Raw genomic sequence first — 21,058 nt, 5'->3', positions numbered from 1 at the left:
TTCGTCATCCAATGTCAGCATGGTCGAGATGGTCGACGATAGGGCTCGTGGGCCGCTCGGTACCTGCAAGGGTGCTGAGCCTCCAAACAAAGCGAGCCTTTATCGCCAGAAGTGCGACCATTAGGTCGCCAGCTACCCAGGTGTTTCCAAGGGCAGCGACAATGATGTCAATTCGCCGATTCGCGACAACGTCCTGCAGAAAACAACTGAATGAAGACAAGCCTGAAAACGAACGGCGAAGGCATGTTGATATTATTGGTGGCTTAACGAAATATATCTGGCCCAAGGGCAACTGGTCTGCCAAAGCCCGAGTGCTACTAGCCGTCAGTCTGCTGATCGGAGCCAAGATCTTGAATGTGGAGGTCCCGTTCTACTTTAAAGAAATCGTCGATAAGATGAATGTAGACTGGGAAGGCGTTGGCACTATGGGGACGGCTGCAATTGTCCTAGTTGTCACGTACGGCTTAGCCCGATTCGGGTCCACGTTCTTTGGCGAGCTTCGCAACGCAATCTTCGCCACTGTCGCCCAAACGGCTATCCGTAAAGTGTCAAAATCGACATTTGCTCATTTGTTAAAACTAGACTCGAATTTCCATTTGAGCCATTCTACTGGCCAGCTGACTCGCGCGATCGATAGAGGCTGCAAAGGTATCTCATTTGTAGTTACTGCTCTGGTGCTACACATTGTTCCTATAACCTTCGAAGTCGCTTTGGTGAGTGGTATTTTGTCTTACAACTTTGGCTGGCAGTTCGCTGCCGTCACTCTGACCACCATGGCGGCGTACGCTGTATTCACACTGAAAACCACTGCGTGGAGAACGCAATTTCGAAGAAACGCCAACAAGGCTGACAACATTAGCTCAGGTATCGCTACCGAGACACTTGTGAACATTGACAGTGTGAAACTGTTCAATAACGAAGCTGCTCAAATCGCCAAGTATGACGAGGCGTTGAAAAAGTATGAGGTTTCCAGCATCAAAATTGCAACATCTCTTGCCTTTCTTAATTCAGGACAGAACTTCATTTTCTCAACTGCGCTAACTGCAATGATGTACATGACCTGCCAAGGGCTGGTCGGCGGCACTATGTCTGTGGGCGATTTGATCCTAGTAAACCAGCTTGTATTCCAGCTTTCAGTTCCTCTCAATTTCTTGGGATCTGTTTACAGAGACATGAACCAGGCACTTCTTGATATGGAGACGTTGTTTGATGTCCGCGAGCACCCCGTGCACATCAAGGACTCTCCGGATGCCAAGCCGCTTCAAATAAAGAACGGCGACATTAGATTCGAAAACGTCTGTTTCGAATATCGGCCTGGTGTTCCGATCCTGCAGAATGCTAGTTTCACCATACCTGGTGGCACCAAGGCGGCATTCGTGGGGCCTAGCGGCTCTGGTAAGTCAACTATCTTGCGTTTACTGTTCCGCTTCTACGAGCCTACATCGGGAAAGATTTACATTGACGATCAAGAAATTCGGTCCGTGACATTGAGCTCTCTGCGTCAAGCCGTCGGTGTCGTCCCACAAGAAACACCGCTTTTCAACGACACCGTTGGAAACAATATCCGGTTCGGTCGATTGAGTGCTACTGATGCTGAGGTAGCTGAGGTTGCGAACCGTGCAGAGCTCGATACACTACTCAGGCGGCTGCCTGATGGCCTTGAGACAACGGTGGGTGAGCGGGGCATGATGATTTCTGGAGGTGAACGCCAGAGACTCGCAATTGCTCGTGTTCTTTTGAAACAAGCACCGATAATCTTTTTCGACGAAGCTACTTCAGCTCTGGATACTCAGACAGAGTCTATTCTGATGGACACTATTAATCGCAACATCAACAAACTAGGTGGGACTGCTCTGTTCATTGCTCATCGTCTTCGTACTGTCGCTGAAACAGACAAGATTTTTGTTCTACGCGAAGGCGCTGTTGCCGAAGAAGGAAGTCATCGTGAGCTTTTGGCCAATAAAAACTCCTTGTATTCGTTCATGTGGAAAGCTCAGGAGGTTCAACAACTTGCAGAGGAAATTGAGCTCACTGAAGAGGAGGTAATCAACCAGCGTGAAACTGCATAAATAGATACGATTTAGAAACGATAACGAACCACAGGAACCACTACATATGCAGGGTCTGCAGGGACCACCTAAATGTATATAAGGCGTGAATGGAACTAAAGTCACATATGTTATGGCAATTCTTTAAAATCGTGGACAAGTTTAGTGAGTATCATACGCCGTTTTTGGGACTGAAGTCCCGCTTGACACAGTCTTGGGCAGCGCCGTCTGTACTGATGGCAGTGCTTTTCCTAGTAAAGCTTCAGCTGCTTAGGATAACAATCCAAGCATTTATCAACATTGCCGAAGAAAGCACAGTGGAACTCTGCTCAATGTCAAACTCAGCCGCCCAGGCGGCACGCGATGCACCGAGAGCAGCAGCGTTAATGGCCAACAAGCTGATAGATGAGAGCTTGACGCATAGCGTAAAAGGACTGTTGGATCTACTGGCAATGATTGTGACTGCACTGAAGGGAATTCTATTATTTATTATTGAAATCTACATTGGAACCTGGGCATGTTTGACAGTATCATTTGTGAACATCGCTGCTAACGAAGCTCTCAATGCTACCGAGAGCGTGGTGAAGTTTGCTAATAGTACTGTTCATACAGCAGTTCATGGAGTTGAGGACGGGTTAGAGGAGCTTCAAAAGCTTATCAATGGAGCTACTGGGCTCATTGGAACGATTGAAAGCTTTGTGAGTGGAAGTGAGAAGCAGATCTCAAAAGTGAACTTCTCCATCGGTGCACTAGAGAACTTGAACATCCCGGACTCTATCAACGCAGATTTGGAAAAATTCAGAACACATGTGCCGACGTATGATGGTGTGAAGACGGACTTAGAAAATGTTATATCAATTCCATTTGGTATGGTCGTATCAAAGATAAAGTCTTCTAATGTGAGTTTTCATGCAGGTAATATCAAGTTACCTCCTTCAACGAGTGTGTCCACTTGTAATTTGGGCGATGTGGCTGTATTCTATGAACGCTGCTCCAATGCTGCCGACACAGCGGTTAGTGCCCTCACGGCAGTTGTTTGCATTGCAATTGTGTGCCTGATTTTCTACAACGTCTTTTCAGAGGACCGCAGATGGAGACGTCACACAGACATTGCAATGAGATTTCGGAGTACAGACAGTTCAGACGATTTGGGCCAGGAGATGCGGAACCTCACGGCCATATCTGCAGCTGAATCAAACATCGTGACGCGGACGGCACTCAAGGTTGCATCTAAAACAGGTGTCCTAGAAAAAACACCTTTGATCTCGTGGTACATTCACTTCATCACCTACGTGCCGGCTCTGGGTGCGTTAGGCGCGGGGATAATCATGCTTATTTTGAGTCTGTTTGAGTTTATCATTGTCCGAGTTGTTTCGGTGGAGTCCAAAAAGCTGGCACGTTTTATTGGAAAGTCATTTAATGATACTTCAGCTTCTATTAAAAGCGACCTAACGTTGTGGCAATCCTCCACAAACGAGGAGATCATGGACTTGCAAAATGAGATCAACACACAAATACTTGGTTGGGTCTCTACGAGTACCAGCACACTAAACAATACACTCCAAATCTTTATGACCAAAATGAACAACGAGATAGAGCACGTTTTTGGCAACACGCCATTCTACAAACCGCTATCCGCAGTGGTCGATTGCCTAATTGGAAACAAAGTGGAAAAGATGGAGACTGGCTTGACTTGGATTCATGAGAAAGCACATGTCTCGTTCCCGCAATTATCTGTTTTGAATGACACCGTTTTCTCTAATCAGACAAAGGTCACATCTGCTAGCCAAAAAGCAAACACTGTGTTGCCAATGGTCACCGATGCACTATACTCTCAAATTCAAAGTGAGGCAATTGTCGGAGCTGTTTTTGTCGCTATCTGGTGTGTATTTGCCATCGGTGGCGGTATTTACGTGTTTCTTCAAAATAAAAACTACGGTGACTCAAAATCCATGGAACAAACTTATGGAAATACGAAAATCCAACGCGAGACCCAATTTTTTGAAGGCCCCCTTCGTAAACCTTCGCTCAGATCGCCCGTTCAGGTTCCTGGCCGGTATGGTAACTGGCACTCTACTGTGACTTCTTACTGCTTTAAGGAGGGCCTTGAAAGTACCTGACTGGGACAGTATATAATATGAAAACAACACTTTAAACCCTTCGTATAACTAGATATTATGATTGCAAATCTCGACATTTTCCCTTCACCTCCGGAGTTTATGAGTCCTGGTGCTCCATTTGGCACACTCAAGCAGGCACTCTTTTACTCCGCCGTGGCAGTATTCTTTGCTATATGCGTTATTTTAGTGAACGATGTACGAAACAGATTGCAGCGTTTGGAGCAAGATAGACGACTATATTACTTGGAAATATTTGGGTTCTTTGGCAGTCTGTGGCTACTAGACCACATGTGTGTCTCACAGTACGTTTGCACTGTGTTTGTGTTGTACACTTCTGGACTACTAAAAGTATACGGCGCATTGATAGTCTCCCGAGCTCTTGGACTGCTAGTATTCTGCCCGTACTGGAAGTGTGAAGAACTGAGTGAGACTGCGCGTTATGCGATGGAAATGTTCGCAACACTCCTTTCTTTTGCAGCCATAAAACTGACGAAAAGCAGCTCAAAAAACAGTGTATTCCTAAAAGGACAGCCAATTCCACTGCTAGCTCGAAACGAGAAAGGTCTTTTACTCTAGAGAACAATTCTTGTTAACTAACTTATAAATTGAACTCCAGCAGTAGGTTATATTGGGTTTCACGAAAAATTCGCTCACTAATGCCAGTTTGGCGTAGTCGGTCCAATGGTGTAATGGTTATCACGTGACGTTTACATTCGATTTCGAGTTTAAATACCGTCAAGGCTCCGAGTTCAATCCTCGGTTGGATCATTTTTTTCATGCATTTTTTTGGCTTCCCCAAATCCACTCGGTCACCGAGCTGTAAATTTTAAACCAATCGCTGTTCTAGTTACCTCCTCCACATCCCAACATAACCGAACCAAGCTGATCTTGAACTTCATCGCGACGCGAGCATTTGTCATCCTACACGTATGTCTTTCGAGTCGTTGGAGCAGTCTTTTTACACGGGAGACTATAAGGCAGTCATCGAAACTGACCTGGAGGCAATTGCTGACCCTGAGGAAAACTTCAAGGCGCAGTTACTGCATGCTAGAGCCCGCATTGCTGATGGCAAGGCCAAGGAAGTAAGTGCAGCTTTGACATCGTCGAATGATTCCGTTTGGGCTCTTGTAAAAGTCTATGCTGATAGTGTTGCGACAGGTGTTGATGGGACGGACAAGGCTGTTGATATTGTTGAGTCTGATCGCGATAATAACTACGTGAAGCTTTTAGGTGGCCTTATTTTTGCCCGCGCTGGCGAGCTCGAGAAGGCACTTGCTCTCCTGAAAACGCACGAGTCAAGTCTCGAGTGTGTTTTACTCACTGTTCAAATTCTACTTATGCAAGGAAGAGTTGAGGAAGCCGTTGTGCTTGTCAACGAAACTCGCAAATGGGCCAACGACCACTTACTCTACAACTTGGCCGAAGCTTGGACTTGCTTGTTCCAGAACAAAGAGCAGGTCCAGAAAACCTACTACATTTTTGAAGAGCTCAGTGGCTCACATCCCACTGCACGGACTTATCTGGGCGAAACCATTGCTCAACTAAAGCTTTTACGGTTCCCTGAAGCTTCAGAGAGCCTCCGTCAGGCAGTGGCTCTATCACCCGACAGCGACGACGTGCTGGCCACGAACATTGCCCTTGCATTGATCCAGAATGAGGATGCCCAGGAGTTCCGCGATAACCTTGGGAAAACTTCACTGCCTGCTAATGCCCTGCGAGAAAAGTCAGAGCTTTTCGACAGAGTTGTGCAAAAGTACCAGAGCCAGATGCCTCGGGCTTAGTGGGGAAGCATAAAATAATATATAATAAATAAATATCATCATGTTCGCAGATATAGACGTCGATCAACGATCCGCCTGGCTGTATACGCACTTGTACCGTCATACCAATTAACTGGTCCGTCCGGCGTCGAGAGTCTCCCGCATACCAAGAATTGGATATTTTCGTTCGACACAGCCAAGTTCAGTTTCAAGATGCCGCCCTCAATAATTGCGTCTACAAAGTTCCAGCTAACCTCGATCTCGGCATTTTCCTCGGTTGATGAATTGCTTGATTTGGCCGGATTTAAGATGATCTGGTCTGGATTTATTATCTCTTGGACTTTTTGCAGGATTAAATCACGAGTCTCTGGGACCAGGCGATAAATACAGCCGTTTTTGGTGACCTCGGCGACAATTGGCTTGGGGTTTTTCTCGTTGTATCGAAGAACCGCCGCTTCAAGGAAGCTCCTTTCTTCACGCGGCGGAAGCAGCACTAATGGAGCAACGACTTCTTTCAATATGAGTCCATTGCGGGCCTCGGTCGCCAGAGCTGGAAGTAAATTTCGCAACGCTTTCGCGTCTTTCGGCCTGCCCTCGTATACCGTTAGTCGGTTGCATGTATAGAAATGAGACCAAAGCCTGGACACCAATTGCGTTTTTCTGAGCCTAATTTGCTGGCCTGATTCACCTAGCACCAAGCAATCGATGTTTCCAATGCCCTTTTCAGTCAACATTTTCCGTATTTGGTCCTCGTTTTGTGCTGTGCGCCCACTGATCACCGCAGTGAAAACCTGAGGTGATGAGATAGCCACCTTTAGAATATCCACCAGAGTCTCATTCCAATTCGAACAACTGTTGCGGGCGGCCTCCAGCACTGCTGGACTTTCCCACCACCCCTCGTCTCCCAGACCAGTTTCGACAAGTCGGGCTGAGGTAGGTTCCAGCAGATCCAAGTTAGGGCTTGGAGTATGGAAAAGGGCACGATCAAACTCGATAATTACAATGTCACGGTAGTCGTTGGATTTCGGCAAATCTAGATCAAGCATAGGCACCTCGTCAACAGTTGCAGGCCGTGCTGGATGATGGGGCTGCGGAACAGGTGGAGCACTAGCCCCTAGTAGAAACCCGAATGGAAACCCCCTATCGCCTCCCAGAGCTGAAGGAGGGCGATACGCCCCATTAAGATATGGCGGAGGCGCTTCGTTGAACTTCCTATTTCTCATTGATTATGTGGTCAGTCCAAGTTGGAAAGTGCGCTTGCAGCGGATACAGCATGTATAGAACTCTATGAATAAAGCGAATAGTGAGGATATATAGAATGAGCGCTGGAAATCCAAGAAAAATGCGGATCGGAATAATACCCCCGCATCCCAACACACCGTCATGCGTGTTATGCATTTAAACGGCACGAGTCAGCCAAGCAGTTTCCATGTCTCCTGTACGTGTTTCCTTGGATGATCTCAAGAACGGCAAATGCGATGGACGCCTGCTCGAAGCTTTTGGACCTGAGTCTCTCGGCGTACTTATCATTGATGGTCTAGATGCAAACTTCGCCCACCTCCGGCAGTCAGGGCTAGAAAAGTCCCGCGCCCTGGCCAACTTGCCTGTCTCCGAGCTGAACAAGCTGGAAGTGCCAGAAAGCAAATGGGTAATTGGCTGGTCCAGAGGACGCGAAACTCTTGAGAATGGAAAGCCGGACAAAAACAAGGGCTCGTTCTACGTGAACTGCAACTTTGTAAGAGATCCTTCTAATGAAGGGCCTGATCAAACCACCGTCGAGAACTTCCCTGACCTGAAAGCGTACATCCACAGCAATGTGTGGCCAGAAGAGTCCGTTTTGCCCGGACTGAAACACGATCTGAAGGAATTGATTGCGTACATGGTTGGTGTGACAAGTACGGTAGCAGAGGCTTGCGATCGTGCAGTGTGCGATCAACTGGTTGGGCTGGAAAAGTCCTTGAAGCGTATTGTAGACGAAAGTGACTGCCACAAGGCCCGTCTGCTCCACTATTACGTCCCGGAAGACGCGAAGGAACCTTGGTGTGGTGACCATTTGGACCACTCCTGTTTGACGGCACTGACATCCGCCCTGTGGGGTCCCGGTAAAGCCACCGACACTGGCGACGCTGGACTGTGGATCAGATCGCGCACAAGAGAGCCCGTTCGCGTCGACATTCCCGAAAACTGTATTGCAATTCAGACCGGATCATGTCTTGAACAGCTGACAGAGGGCCGATTTAAAGCCGTTCCTCATAAGGTTACTGGTAATCCTGCATTCTGGCGCTCCACCCTGGCCGTCTTTTGCCAGCCGCGTCTTGGAGACAGAGTCGGAGACGAGAACTTTGCCACGTTCGCTACAGAGACAATTAACCGGTTCAATGCCCAAATCTAGACCACGGCATATCTACGTAGTTCTGTAAATAGTTAACCTTTCCAACTTGCCGACCGCAGCTCTGAAAAGCTTGGACTGCAGAATCAACTCTAATCATGCAGCCCGGCCCTGCGCCATTTAAGTCAGCGCTGCCCTTTTCCACCGAACCATCGAAATTAGCAAGCCGCACTGTCTGAGAGCTCCCTGGTGGATAGAATTTTTTAGCGAATCTCGCGTAGTCCGCTGAAATGGTTAATAGAGTGCGGTCGTTATCGGCAGCTTCTCAAGGAAGCCGTCCAGAAACCTTACTGCCTACTATCGCAACCGACCCCACCGAGTTAGATAGCGATGTGACGCCGATGATAATGCAAAGCCCGAGTTTCCGCAAACACAGTCGCAAACGGTCCTCAACTGTGTACATAGCACCGCGCCAAACCTCACCGCCCTCGAGCTCCGCTGCGGAGAAGCCGGTGGCAGTCAGCCAACGCAGACTTGCCTCGCTTTTTTCCGGTGTAGGCGCTTTGGCCGGTGCCCAAGCGCTCACCAAGCTCATGACGTTTTTTGTCAATCAGATTGTCATGAGATTCATCGATGCTCGCGAGTTCGGCGCGTCCGCCCAGCTCGAATTTGTAGGTATCTCCGTGTTGTCTCTGGCTCGCGACGCCGTCCGGTTTGCCTCCCAAAGACAAACCCTGTCACACTCCCACGCCGACGAGTATCGTGTCGATGGTACTGCTGTTCACGGAACGCGCTCAGGTACTATTCAGGAGACCATCAACCTGGCTTACTGCTCGATCGCAATTGGCGTACCCCTGGCAATCTTTATGGCTTGCTTTATGGTTCACGCCAGCGATGGGTCTAGCATCAGCATTGTTTCAGCCGTAATGTATGGTGCCGCCTCAATTTTCGAGCTGGCAGCCGAGCCGTGCTTTTTGATCAACCAGCTTCAGATGAACCTCCGCGCTCGGGCCCAAGTTGAGGCCCTCAGTGCTGTATCCAGGACTCTAGTTACCTTCTTACTTATTGTTGGCGCACATTCACCGGCTGTCTTTGCTTTTGCTTCCGGCCAGTTGACGTACGCCGTTGTTTATTGCATTGCTTTTTACCTGCAAAGCTTGAGCGAGTTCCGCGAGGGCACGTTTAAAATGTACTTGTGCAAAGTATGGGCACCAATTGGCAATGATAAAGCTTATCTTGACACGCAGATTTCAAAACGCGCTCTAGGTATGGGTGCACAGACCATGCTCAAGTACTTTTTAACTGAAAGCGACCGCCTGCTGGTTTCGCTAATGATCTCGCTTGAACAACAGGGAATATATGCCCTGGCGTCGAACTATGGTTCGTTATTGGCCAGACTGGTGCTTTTCCCCGTTGAGGAAGCTTTACGGGCTCTATTCTCCAAGTCACTCCCTCAGAAGGGTTGTTCAGAAGACAACGAAAACACCTCCAAAAGCCCCACACCCACTATAAAGATTGAGCCCATTTCCCCGAGTTTCCAGCTGCACACAGTAAACGGATCAAAGACAGAGGAGGAAGAAAAGGAAGAGACCAACGAGGTGAATTTGGCGGTCTTGGTGTTGACTACAGTGTTGCGAGTGTATCTATATATCGGCCTGGCCGCCTGGGCTTTAGGGCCCCACGTTGCTCCGTATCTTCTGTCCCTGCTAGTCAGTAGTCGGTGGGCAGCCTCTGACGCTTCCAAGGTATTGGCAGCGTATATGATGTATATCCCCTTTCTTGCCCTGAACGGAGCTCTCGAAGCGTTTGTGCAGTCGACAGCCTCGCTAAAAGTCCTGCGCAAACAGAGCAGCGCTATGGTCTTCATTGCCATTGCCTTTGTGGTCGTCTCGTACATCTTTATGCTGGTCATGAATCTTGGTGCTGTCGGTCTAGTTTGGGCTCAGGTCGTAACAATGTCCCTACGGATTTTGTGGGCTATTTGGTATGCTCGGGATTATTTCGCCAACGAAACTCAAGTTGGCCAGTGGATTCCCAATGCTCTTCCGTCTCCGCTTCCTGTTGGTTTTGCTGCGGTAATTACCGGTATCGTGGTTAACCAGGGCACTGTAAAAGACCTTGGACAGCTGCTGGTTGCGGCCACATTGGGCATAGCTTTTGTGGCTGTTACAGTTTACGCTGAGCGAGATTCCATTCGCAAGATCAAAACTCTAGCAGGCTCCACCAAGGAGTCAAAGGCCGAATAAAAAAAAGTTCTTATACATTTGCATTTTTATAGTATTTAAATATTGGTAGATCAAGCCCACAGTGCCTCCACCCACTCGTCAAAGTCCGTCTTTAGCAGCTCCCCGCGAACTAGAGCAGGGTCGAAACGCTCGATCATAAGCTGATCCAGCGGACGGATTTTGGGGTACGAGTACCGACGGTATTCCTCGAAAATAAGAGACAGCGACCAGCGCTGCATTCTGCGGAAACAGCCAACCACACAACCAGTGCGGTGCTTACCCTGGTTACAGTGAATCAAAATAGGCCAGTTTGGCGGATCGCTTGCTATTCTCAGAGCCTCGGCAATTACGTCCGGGTCCATATGTACAAACGGCTCCTTATTTCCCGAGAGAGGCACATGGAACAGCTCAATTCCGTTTTCCTCGCAAAACGCGAGATTCTCCGCCGGATAGGGTTCAGGTATCAGAACTAGAATGCTTTTGAGACCGAGCGTTCTAAGAAATTCAAAGTGTTCCGGCCGCGGGAATGACGATCGGTAGATCTTACTGGTCGCCATCCCAAAGTTCGGCGGACACTCAACCATCAGAGCGAACGGTGCGAATGCGTTGCTTAGTCAAGCGTCTCCCCGTTGAAGGGTTTTGGTCCCAAAATTGCATGTGGCGGAAAAAGTGAGGTTTGAAAGCTACTTTGTTTCGGAGTGTGAACGCGAACTCTCAACCCACGCACGCACCGATCTGCCATTTAGCTTCACAGGCGTATGAAGGAACAAATACTGTCTTCTGCGTCACATAGGGCATGGCTGGGCATATCTGCTCTTTTATTTTTAAAGTACCTCCACAGCGCGGTTTTTGGGCCCCTCAGCACAATCGAGCGCAATGATCTCCAGGCACAAATGACGGCCACCTTGAGCCAAGTGGCGGTTGCAATGATTTGCTTCCGCCAGAAGGTTGGCATCCACACCGTGGTTGTTCTGTTTGCTTCGCTCGTGCTCAAATGGTTCCACAAATTAGCCGCAAGACGAGCTGCCGAGGAGTCTGTGCCCACGCGAAAGCGCCTGGGCTACCTGCTTGTGACGCTGCATTTGTGTGACATTGTCTGGTTCCACGCCATGTCGGCCAAAATCTACAGTATCGAGGGCCCAACCCCACTCGTTCTTGCGCTAGCCGCCGAGATCGCCGTGCTCTACGGAGAGCTGCTTGCGACGACAGGCCGATTTCTACTACCGCAAAACCGCCTCTTTTGGGTGTTTTTAAGTATTTATTCTGCTGGACTGAAGTTGTTCGTGTACTGGGCTCTTTCCTTTTTGTTGCTTTCTAAATGGTACTTTCCGGTGCACATTTTGCGTGATGCGTACTCCACAATCCGCTGTGCGGTGTCTTATTTGGCCGGACTGGTCTCTTATCGTCAAGCGAGCAAACATTATGGCCTCGTTCTAGCCAAGTCTTGTAAAGGCATCTGTCCCATTTGTATGGAAGACATGATAGAAGAGACCCCCGTCGAGACGGTCTGCGGCCATGAACTTCATTTAAAATGCCTACGAGCATGGCTATCTAAAAGCGCTACGTGTCCCATTTGCCGCACAGTGCAACGGCCTGGTCAAGTCCATGACCAAAAGCGGCCTTACTCAACCGCCGTTGCACCTCGCTAAGCTATACACTCATCTGCATGTGCGTTTTTTTCTTCTTTGCTTGTCAAAGCGTAATTTATTCTTAGCCTCGCTTCGCGGCCTAAAATCTTGCTATCATTATTATTATTTTTTTCTATTAACCTACTGCTAATCCGCAAACTTCTGTCGACGGCAAAGTTTATTCTCTTATCTCCGATTCGTCCCTCAGCAGTAACTGCAACCTTCATGCAAAAGACTTTTGCTTGGAACGCAAAAATGCTGGATTATGCAGCACACCGTTTGGGAGTAAAACCAGGCTAGTGTTTGGACTTACCCATTTGTCATGGACGACACCCCGGAAGAAAAACGTGAGGCCACTAATGCCTTGGAGGCGCTTAAGAGAGTCGAGCGTCCGACGGTGGCCCAGCGAATCAACGACGGGTTGGCAAAAGTTCCGGGCCTAAACTCCCTGCTGGATCTCAAAGTCAAGCAACTAAACAGGGAAAGAAGGAACCTCTACCACAATCTAGAGATTCCGGCCGAGGAACTGGACTCCAAAACAGGCTTTCCCAAGGCCACGTATGCGTCAAACAAGATCCGTACGACAAAATATACCCCCCTCAAGTTCCTGCCCAAGAATATTTTCTTCCAATTTCAAATTCCAGCTAATATTTTCTTCCTGTCCATTGCTGTGCTTTCAAGTTGGAAGGTTTTTGGTGTAGACAATCCTGGTCTCAGTGCCGTTCCTATCATTGCTATTGTCGCCATTACGGCAATCCGTGATGGTATCGAAGATTACCGCCGCTATCTCCTTGATGGCGAACTAAACAATGGTGTGACGTCTATTTTGCACGGCGTTGACAACCCTAATGTGATTGCAGAGAACGTCAGTCTATGGAGACGATTCAAAAAGGTTTCCTCGAGAAATCTCTCACGGTTTGGTCGCTCCGTGACATTCAGAAAACAGAAAAATCTGAATGCTATAGAGAATGCGACTTTACACTCTGAGACGACGGCCCCGGCCCTCCGACCGTCCACGACAACCAATCGTTTTTCACTAAGTACATTCAGACACTCGCTAGATGCATCTCGTACTCTTGAGCAACCTCAGGGGAAGGTTAAATTCCGCAGAGATTATTGGAAAGATGTCAGAGTCGGCCAGTTCATCAAAGTGTTTGCTAATGAGGCTGTGCCCGCCGATATTGTGGTTATCTCCAGCAGTGATGAGGATGGTGAATGCTTTATTGAAACCCGGAATTTGGACGGTGAGACTAATTTGAAACCTCGTTCTGCCGTCAAGTGCACCAGCCATCTCAAGCGTGGTAAACAAATTCGTGATGCTAGATTCTGGATGGAAATTGAGAATGCCAACTCTAATCTGTCGTCTTTCGGTTGGGCAATTCATGTTGATGGCCGTGAAGAACCTCTTTCGGCTGCCAATCTCATTCCTCGTGGCAGTACTCTGCGCAACACTAAACACGTTATTGGCTACGTTGTGTATACAGGTGTCGAGTCCAAGATCATGTTGAATGCCGGTGAGACTCCCACAAAACGCAGTCGACTTACCCGTCAATTGAGTTTCTACACTCTTGTTTCGTTTATTATATTGTTTATCTTGTCTTTTGCTGCTGGTCTCACGAACGGTCTAAAATTCCGTTCTCACCACAACTCCGCTACATTCTTTGAGTTTGGATTGAATGCTGGTAATCCCCCCGTTAATGGTTTCGTCACATTCTGGGCCTCTATGATTGTTTTGCAAAATTTGATTCCTATCTCGCTGTTCATTTCCGTCGAGATTGTGCGAACTATTCAGGCATACTTTATCTTCTCCGATATGCTCATGTATGATGAGGCGCTCGACTACCCTTGCACTCCTAAAACATGGTCTATTTCGGATGATCTTGGTCAGATCGAATTTATTTTCAGCGACAAGACAGGCACCCTCACTCAGAACTCAATGGTATTCAGGAAATGTATCATTAACGACAAATCCTATGGTATCGCTTGGACCGAAGCAATGGCAGGTGACTATAAACGCAAAAATGGCGATGCAGCTGCCGAAGATAAGGGTCATCTAATGGATAGGTTGATTGGAGAAAAACGACAGAAAATGGCCGACATGCTCGTCAAGAACTATGACAATCCCTACTATGATGTCGATGATCCTAATGATGAGTTGGCCTTTGTCTCTCCAGAATTTGCCGAAGATATTATGGGTGCAGCTGGACCTACACAACAGCAGGCAATTGATATGTATTTGCGTGCTTTAGCGTTGTGCAATACTGCTGTTACCGAATTTGAAGACGGCAAACTCATCCACCAAGCACAAAGCCCTGATGAAGCATGCCTTGTCAAGTTTTGTCGTCAAGTTGGCTGCATGCTGACCGAGGCCAAAAAAGGTTTAATGTCTGTGAATATTCGTGGAGTCGAAGAAACCTATGAGGTTCTGCAAATGATTTTCTTTTCTTCCCAGCGTAAGCGTATGTCCATCCTTGTGAAAAATCCCGAAGGCCGTTGCTTTGTTTTCACAAAGGGTGCAGATGGCGTTGTAGCCCGTGGCTTGAGTTCCCCACCAAGCAGTACTACTACTGGCGCCATCAATGACTTTGCTGATGAAGGTCTGCGTACTATGATGGTTGCCTATCGTGAGGTAACCGTGAAGTATGCGGAGGATTGGGTGCAGCGCTATGCCGTAGCCCAAGCTTCTACCAATCGAGATGTGGAGATGGAGCGTCTAGCTAACGAGTTGGAAAGCGGGCTCACTCTTTTGGGTGGTACAGCTATCGAAGATCTTTTACAGGTTGGCGTCCCTGATACCATTCAAATGCTTTTGCAAGCTGGTATCAAACTTTGGGTGTTGACTGGTGATAAGATTGGTACTGCTATTTCGATTGCCTTTTCTTCTAACCTGTTACAGACCAATATGAAGCTGATGATTCTTGAACGAGCGGAACAATTGCAAGAATACTTGCAGGAATTTGACCTGGAGCTTACCCCCGATACCCTAAAAGCAGCGATCGCTGATCACAGTCCCGCCCCTCCTGATCATGCATTGGTTGTTGACGGAGCTGCACTTGATGAAATTGTAACCAGCATTGAGTACTGCCAGCAGTTTGCTCTTCTGGGCAAAAAGTGTCGCTCTGTGCTCTGCTGTCGGGTCTCGCCTGCCCAAAAGGCCGCAGTGGTCAACATTGTCAAGAACGTTCTTGACGTGACGACTATGGCTGTGGGTGATGGTGCCAACGATATTAGTATGATCCAAGAAGCTGATGTTGGTGTGGGCATTGTTGGTGTGGAAGGACGTCAAGCGGCCATGTCTTCTGACTATGCAATTGGCCAGTTTCGGTTTTTGCAACGCCTGGTTTTAGTCCATGGCCGTTGGTCATACATGCGCACCGCCGATATGTCGATCAATTTGCTGTACAAAAATTATGTGTTCAGTCTTGTTCTCTTTTGGTACCAGATTTGGACGAATATGGACCAGTCGTACCTATTTGACTATACGTACATCACGTTGTTCAACTCCGTTTTCACTTCCTTGCCAGTTGTTTGCATGGGCTGTTTTGACCAAGATGTCCCGGACTATGTTTGTCTTGCCGAGCCCCACCTCTATGCCAAAGGTATTTTGCGGCAGGCTTTCACCAAAACCAAGAACTTTATTTTTGCCCTTGACGGTACATATCAGTCGATTATTTGCTACTTTTTCGCATATGCACTTTTCCACAGTGGGTCTTTTGCCTCAATGAGCGGCCGACAAGTCAACTACAAGGAGGCTGTCGGTGCGTATGCTGCTACAACGACCATCTTGGCCTGTAACGCCTTTGTGATGATGAACCAATACCGGTGGGACTGGCTTTCGATCATCGTCAATGTGATTTCTTCGGCTGCTGTGTTTGCATGGACGGGTATTTACACCGTATTTACTGCCTCGAATGTGTTTTACAAGACCGCACCCCACGTTTACGGAACCTTGACGTTCTGGGCAGTTCTTCTCGTGGGACTCGTCGCATGCCTCATACCCCGCTTCCTGTACATGGCTGTGAAGCACGTGTTCCACCCGGACGATGTCGACATTGTTCGTGAGCGTCTCGCCCAAGGTGGATACGAAGACATCAAACACAAATACCGAGATACCATCCCCACGAAGAACTCCGAAGACGAAAGCCGAATGCTATCTAGACAGCCGTCTGTCATTTCAGATCCATCTGCGATTTCAGAGCGCTTATAGTTTTCTACACTCCATATATTTATGCCCTAATTAGAATGCTAATTGACCTTCCAACACTTGATCTGCGTGCCGACAGGTTGACTAGGGTTGTTGATTAAGCTGTCCATGCCAACCCGGATTGAAGTTGCTTGTTCGGTGAAGAGCTGGAGCTGGCTAGACGGGGTCCAAAATACAGCCGAATAAACTGAGTATATATATAATATAGATGTCTACCACGCACGTTTTATTTTTAACTTGGCACGTTGTCAAAGGAGTCACGACGCGCGGTTACTAACCAGCCAAGTTCACCGAGTCGCGATGGGGACCGTTTGTAACGGGGCCGAATGCACGTACACAAACGAGTGGAACGAATGGGGCCGCTGGCTTTTGTTGGGGTTGGTTGCACTGTTCATTGTTGCATTTTTGTTTTTGGCCCTGTGGGCGATGTCATTCCACAGAGTCAAGAGATCGGAACCGCCGATCCAGGGCACCGCCTGGATGTTTCGCAACCCGTATCGCAACCAGGAACCGCTATACCCAAAGATTCCGCTACGCGACGCCTACCGGCCGAATGATCCGTTCATTTTTACCAAGACACCGTCCATGATGAGCAGTCCCGAGCGGCCATCCCCGCTAAGTTCGCGGAGCTCCCGCAGCAAACTCAGCAGCCGGTCAGATATCGAGTACAACGACTCGCTACCGTCGGAGCTACTGAGGAACCCGACTGGCATACTTGAGGAAGAGGACGTTTGGGAAAATGATCTGCCTCTGCCCAAAACCCGTTATCATTAGTAAATGGTGCTGCATATTTATTTATCTGTGTATTTTAAGCATTTTTCTCTGCATTAACTTCGTTCACTGTACTGCAAACCCCGTGTCGCCTGGCGTTTATTCGGTGGTTTAATATTGCCCAGTCGAGCCATGGCTGTCCTCATTCCTCCCAACTAGCTATACACCGCCTGATCGCCCTGGGTTCACAACAAATCATCAAGCAACTGTTTGCTGCGCCGAATGGATTGCTTGTGGACGAACAGCTCATGTGACAGTTCAGATGGCTGGACATTCTGGGGTCGCTGGGTCCTGATTGTCTGTATTGCTATTGCGCTCGCGGTTCTGATATGCCTTTTAATATTCCACTTTTCGCGACGGCGCCTTCACCAAGGCAGGCCTCCAATTGCCGGAACTGGGTGGATAGTGCAATCTGCCGAGCGAACGAGGTCCTCACGCCGTCCTCAGGAACCGGAAGCCGATCCGGTGCCCCCCTATATGCAGTCCGTTGGTGATCATGACGCCGGCTATTACGACGCCAACGGCAACTTCGTAGCCAAGGGCCTGCCTACGTACGACAGTGTCCAGGCACCTCCCAAAGCTGTTTTGAGAACAGCAACCGAGCAAATTGAGCTCGATGCGGTCGATATCCAGTCTCCAAACACCTCGCCCGTGTGATCTTCTAATGCATACTCTGAAATCTAGATCGTCGGCGTGGGCTTGCCTCGGATAGTATACGATCTACACTTACGCCACTAATGCCTATAATTGTTCTAAAAACGGCCAATTGCCTCTAACCGGATTGGCAATTTTGACGCAAACCGCATATTGCTTCCTATTTGTTTCGGGCCTTTAATCCGCAGCACCTCTATGCACCCCATACGTCGTTGCCACAAGTCTCACAATCTTAGTCACAAAGATTATTTTCGCCATAGACCATGTACATTGACGAGAGGTATCTGGAGAAAAGATACTTCTATTGGGGGTGCTTCGACAACTGCAATTCGGGATGGTACTCCTATGGACGCTGGATTCTTATGGGATGCTTGATTGCCCTCGGTATTGCCATGCTGGTGTTTGTGAGGTGGTTCTCTGGCCAGAAGGTTCGCCACGGCCAGCAGCCACTGCCCATGACGGGCTGGATGGTTCCGCCCAGCTACTACCAGAGCCAGCAGCAATACAACCAGCCAACAAACGGGGACGGCCCCGCACTTCCGCTGTACAACCAGCAGCCTGGTGATGACGACGCAGGCTACTACGACTCTCACGGAAATTTCATCTCCAAGCAAGAAACCGATAACTTCCCCCCGGCACATATGCGACCAGACAACACTCAGACTTCCACCGAAGCAGAAGGCGATGCTGCTGGATACTACCGGCCCCCTCCTGGGCCTCCTCCTACTACGGGGGATAACTATGCTCCTCCCAGTGGGCCGCCTCCTGCAGCTACGCGCTGAAATTGTACTTGGAAAATCTTATATGTCTCTATGTAGTTGTTTAATGAGTCTTAGATATGCGTTTCAGCTGCGCCAATGGGGTTGCAGGTCGCATTTGGACGTCTGAATGTCGCTGGGCATGGTGGCGGTTTCAAAGATTTCAGAGCAAATGTCAGGCACAGTGCTTTAAGACAAGTCATGTTCTGATCGGGTGCTTCTGCATCAGATCCAGCAATTGTCTAGTTCCGGCAAGTTCTGTTACAAGCCGGAAGCCCCTCACCCTGCCTAAACAAAAACCCGGCACGCATCGATATTTAGCTACACTTTTGTATTAGCATTTTAATACATTTCTAAAATATGCTGGCGTCAAGACACAGCGTTTTCCCCAAACTGCATTGCCATGCATTATACCTCGGCAATGCCAAACGATCAAGTGAACACATTTATTCAGCTTTGGGCTCTTCAAAACTAGCCTCTTCAGAGATGACCTTTGTATCGTCAACCGCGGTAGTCGGAGCATTCTCAGCTTGATTCTTGGGTTTGTCGTGCGACTTTGTGCCTCTATCGACATTGAACAACCGTAGAAGCAATTCCTCCGTATTCTCCTTAGATACCATAGTATTAATTGATGCACGACCACGCCACAAAGGGTAGACTACGCCGCCAACCTCAAAGAAGCAGCATCCTTCGCTGAGCTTGGTGACTTGGTCATAGAGACCTTCATCGCGCTCCTTGACGTCGTTGAACCGGGGGTAGGCTTGCTCACTCAAGTAACGCAAAATCTCCAGATTGTCGCTCTTGACAACGCGTTTTGGCCCAACGAATCGATAAAGCATTTCGATGCCTTCGCTCTGGACACGCCATCTGCATTCACCCTCGTTCTTCTGGTGGGTGAACATTTTGATACCCGAGTGGATAAACTTGACTTTGCCTACATTGAGCTCAATGACAGGGCGAACAGATGGCGCGACGTAGTAAATACTGCGTACAGGCTCGCCAGTCTGGTTACGAACGACCAACGTGTCGCGACGGAATTTATCGTTAATGTCGTAGAACTTCCAGCAAGACTCAACCTCAGGGTGGTTGGGATCCAAAAAGTGGAAAGGTTCATCAACTGCATCACGAGGAAGCTTTGTGCTTTTGTTTTCAGCCGGTTCGCTACCGTCGCCAGTAGGAATCTCAGCGACGGCTGCGGTCGTAGACTCAGGCACGTCCGGTGTGTCCAGCTTTTGACGCTTGTTGGCAGGCTCATTAGTGGGTTCACATCCCTTTTTAGTGAGAACAGCGATAAAAAACCCGCCAGTATCCTGCTGGTGAGGGTTGACACGAATGGCCCTGTCCAGATTGAAGCGCTGGGCCTCCTCCTCAGATGGAGGGAAAAAGCTGCGATTCATACCAGACTCGTTGAGCTCTTGCCAGGACTTGTCCTTGGCTTGAACCTTCCAGTGACTCACACCCGGAGAGCGGATCAGATTAGGAAGCTGGTCGGAAACGTCAAGGAGGTACATCTCAGGGAACTGGCGGAGAATCTGAGCCAAAACCGCCTCGTCTTCAATAGGGTTTAAAGAACAAGTGGAGTAAACAAGTTTGCCACCAGGTTTGAGCATTTGAACGGCCCGGACCGCGATATTGAGCTGAAGTTGGTGAAGACCAAGGCCGTTACCAACCGTCCACTCCTTCCATACGTTAAGATTCTTGCGCATGGTAGCGTCACCGGAGCAAGGGACGTCGCAGAGAATACGGTCGAACTTCAATACCTTGTTGTCGGCCAGTTTGATGCGAGGGAACTGCTGTGCATCGTGGTTCACAACGATGACGTTTGCACTGTTCAGCCGCTTGATCTGATGGGTGAGCATATGAGAGCGTTTGTAGTCGGCATCATTGGCAACAACAAAGCCAGTTGGCTGGTCTCCTTCCTGGTGGAGAGCTTCGATAATCTGAACCGTCTTGGATCCGGGGGATGCACAAGTATCAAGAACGGTGTGATGGGGCTTGACGTCTAGAAGCAAAGGCGGAATCATCGAAACGGCCTCTTGGCGCGATACGTTTCCGACCGCCGTCTCGACAACCAAAAACCTCTGGAAATGTGCAAATGGCGGGTTCTTGCGAATAACCTGCTTGCCAACACTAACCTGCCAGCCAAGGTTATCAGGATAAAAGGGGATTGGTTTGGGCTCCTCAACAACCTCACCTTCCCACTCAATTCCCTTCAGGTTCGGCAGGTATTTTTGCTCCAGCATCTGGCGAACATCCAAAGCATGCTGGCGAGTGCCCGTGATGCGGAAGGTCAGCGGGAGATCGCGCTGGAAGGCAGCCTTGAAAGCGGGGAACTCCGACTCGGGAATAAGACCCTGAGCTTTATAGTACGCTTCCCAGTTTTCGTTTTCACGGGGAATCTGTGTCCAATTTGTCTTGACCCGACGAGGACCTCTTCGTTTGAATCCCATGACAAAGAAATTTTTCAGGATTGTTTAATTTTTTTCTGCGGTGTATTTGATCAGCCACGGCCTTTCCTAACCCTGGCGCACAGGCCACAGGTCCGAGATAGATAAGCCTGT

General features: G+C 48.7%; 13 protein-coding genes across 13 annotated transcripts; 10 read left to right on the top strand and 3 right to left on the bottom strand.

Annotated features, from left to right (window-relative positions):
• Nucleotides 1-11: 11 nt before the first annotated feature.
• Nucleotides 12-2,069, top strand: B9G98_00774 (Iron-sulfur clusters transporter ATM1, mitochondrial; the record flags this gene model as incomplete). The annotated part of the gene is made up of 1 exon (XM_024807332.1): nt 12-2,069. The coding sequence occupies one exon, from the start codon at nt 12-14 to the stop codon at nt 2,067-2,069; it is 2,058 nt and encodes a 685-aa protein (XP_024663100.1).
• Nucleotides 2,070-2,176: 107 nt separating this feature from the next.
• B9G98_00773 (Plasma membrane fusion protein PRM1) lies at nt 2,177-4,168 on the top strand (the record flags this gene model as incomplete). Its single annotated transcript, XM_024807331.1, has 1 exon — nt 2,177-4,168. One exon carries the CDS (start codon nt 2,177-2,179, stop codon nt 4,166-4,168), a length of 1,992 nt encoding a protein of 663 aa, XP_024663099.1.
• Nucleotides 4,169-5,097: 929 nt separating this feature from the next.
• Nucleotides 5,098-5,949, top strand: B9G98_00772 (putative coatomer subunit epsilon; the record flags this gene model as incomplete). The annotated part of the gene is made up of 1 exon (XM_024807330.1): nt 5,098-5,949. The coding sequence occupies one exon, from the start codon at nt 5,098-5,100 to the stop codon at nt 5,947-5,949; it is 852 nt and encodes a 283-aa protein (XP_024663098.1).
• A 38-nt stretch (nt 5,950-5,987) lies between these two features.
• B9G98_00771 (Uncharacterized protein C4.02c) lies at nt 5,988-7,151 on the bottom strand (the record flags this gene model as incomplete). Its single annotated transcript, XM_024807329.1, has 1 exon — nt 5,988-7,151. One exon carries the CDS (start codon nt 7,149-7,151, stop codon nt 5,988-5,990), a length of 1,164 nt encoding a protein of 387 aa, XP_024663097.1.
• A 206-nt stretch (nt 7,152-7,357) lies between these two features.
• B9G98_00770 (hypothetical protein) lies at nt 7,358-8,320 on the top strand (the record flags this gene model as incomplete). Its single annotated transcript, XM_024807328.1, has 1 exon — nt 7,358-8,320. The coding sequence occupies one exon, from the start codon at nt 7,358-7,360 to the stop codon at nt 8,318-8,320; it is 963 nt and encodes a 320-aa protein (XP_024663096.1).
• A 227-nt stretch (nt 8,321-8,547) lies between these two features.
• B9G98_00769 (Oligosaccharide translocation protein RFT1) lies at nt 8,548-10,503 on the top strand (the record flags this gene model as incomplete). Its single annotated transcript, XM_024807327.1, has 1 exon — nt 8,548-10,503. The coding sequence occupies one exon, from the start codon at nt 8,548-8,550 to the stop codon at nt 10,501-10,503; it is 1,956 nt and encodes a 651-aa protein (XP_024663095.1).
• A 50-nt stretch (nt 10,504-10,553) lies between these two features.
• Nucleotides 10,554-11,066, bottom strand: B9G98_00768 (Tyrosine-protein phosphatase SIW14; the record flags this gene model as incomplete). Its single annotated transcript, XM_024807326.1, has 1 exon — nt 10,554-11,066. The coding sequence occupies one exon, from the start codon at nt 11,064-11,066 to the stop codon at nt 10,554-10,556; it is 513 nt and encodes a 170-aa protein (XP_024663094.1).
• A 174-nt stretch (nt 11,067-11,240) lies between these two features.
• On the top strand, nt 11,241-12,131 carry B9G98_00767 (E3 ubiquitin-protein ligase HRD1; the record flags this gene model as incomplete). The annotated part of the gene is made up of 1 exon (XM_024807325.1): nt 11,241-12,131. The coding sequence occupies one exon, from the start codon at nt 11,241-11,243 to the stop codon at nt 12,129-12,131; it is 891 nt and encodes a 296-aa protein (XP_024663093.1).
• A 301-nt stretch (nt 12,132-12,432) lies between these two features.
• Nucleotides 12,433-16,317, top strand: B9G98_00766 (Phospholipid-transporting ATPase DNF2; the record flags this gene model as incomplete). Its single annotated transcript, XM_024807324.1, has 1 exon — nt 12,433-16,317. The coding sequence occupies one exon, from the start codon at nt 12,433-12,435 to the stop codon at nt 16,315-16,317; it is 3,885 nt and encodes a 1,294-aa protein (XP_024663092.1).
• A 297-nt stretch (nt 16,318-16,614) lies between these two features.
• On the top strand, nt 16,615-17,088 carry B9G98_00765 (hypothetical protein; the record flags this gene model as incomplete). The annotated part of the gene is made up of 1 exon (XM_024807323.1): nt 16,615-17,088. One exon carries the CDS (start codon nt 16,615-16,617, stop codon nt 17,086-17,088), a length of 474 nt encoding a protein of 157 aa, XP_024663091.1.
• A 219-nt stretch (nt 17,089-17,307) lies between these two features.
• Nucleotides 17,308-17,742, top strand: B9G98_00764 (Protein RCR2; the record flags this gene model as incomplete). Its single annotated transcript, XM_024807322.1, has 1 exon — nt 17,308-17,742. One exon carries the CDS (start codon nt 17,308-17,310, stop codon nt 17,740-17,742), a length of 435 nt encoding a protein of 144 aa, XP_024663090.1.
• Nucleotides 17,743-18,002: 260 nt separating this feature from the next.
• Nucleotides 18,003-18,521, top strand: B9G98_00763 (Protein RCR1; the record flags this gene model as incomplete). The annotated part of the gene is made up of 1 exon (XM_024807321.1): nt 18,003-18,521. The coding sequence occupies one exon, from the start codon at nt 18,003-18,005 to the stop codon at nt 18,519-18,521; it is 519 nt and encodes a 172-aa protein (XP_024663089.1).
• Nucleotides 18,522-18,943: 422 nt separating this feature from the next.
• On the bottom strand, nt 18,944-20,947 carry B9G98_00762 (Multisite-specific tRNA:(cytosine-C(5))-methyltransferase; the record flags this gene model as incomplete). The annotated part of the gene is made up of 1 exon (XM_024807320.1): nt 18,944-20,947. One exon carries the CDS (start codon nt 20,945-20,947, stop codon nt 18,944-18,946), a length of 2,004 nt encoding a protein of 667 aa, XP_024663088.1.
• Nucleotides 20,948-21,058: the final 111 nt, after the last annotated feature.

This window comes from Wickerhamiella sorbophila (assembly GCF_002251995.1).
Source record: "Wickerhamiella sorbophila strain DS02 chromosome Unknown contig1, whole genome shotgun sequence".
Taxonomy (NCBI): domain Eukaryota; kingdom Fungi; phylum Ascomycota; class Dipodascomycetes; order Dipodascales; family Trichomonascaceae; genus Wickerhamiella; species Wickerhamiella sorbophila.
The sequence above is the reverse complement of the archived record's forward strand: the minus strand, read 5'-3'. Positions and strand labels throughout refer to the sequence as shown.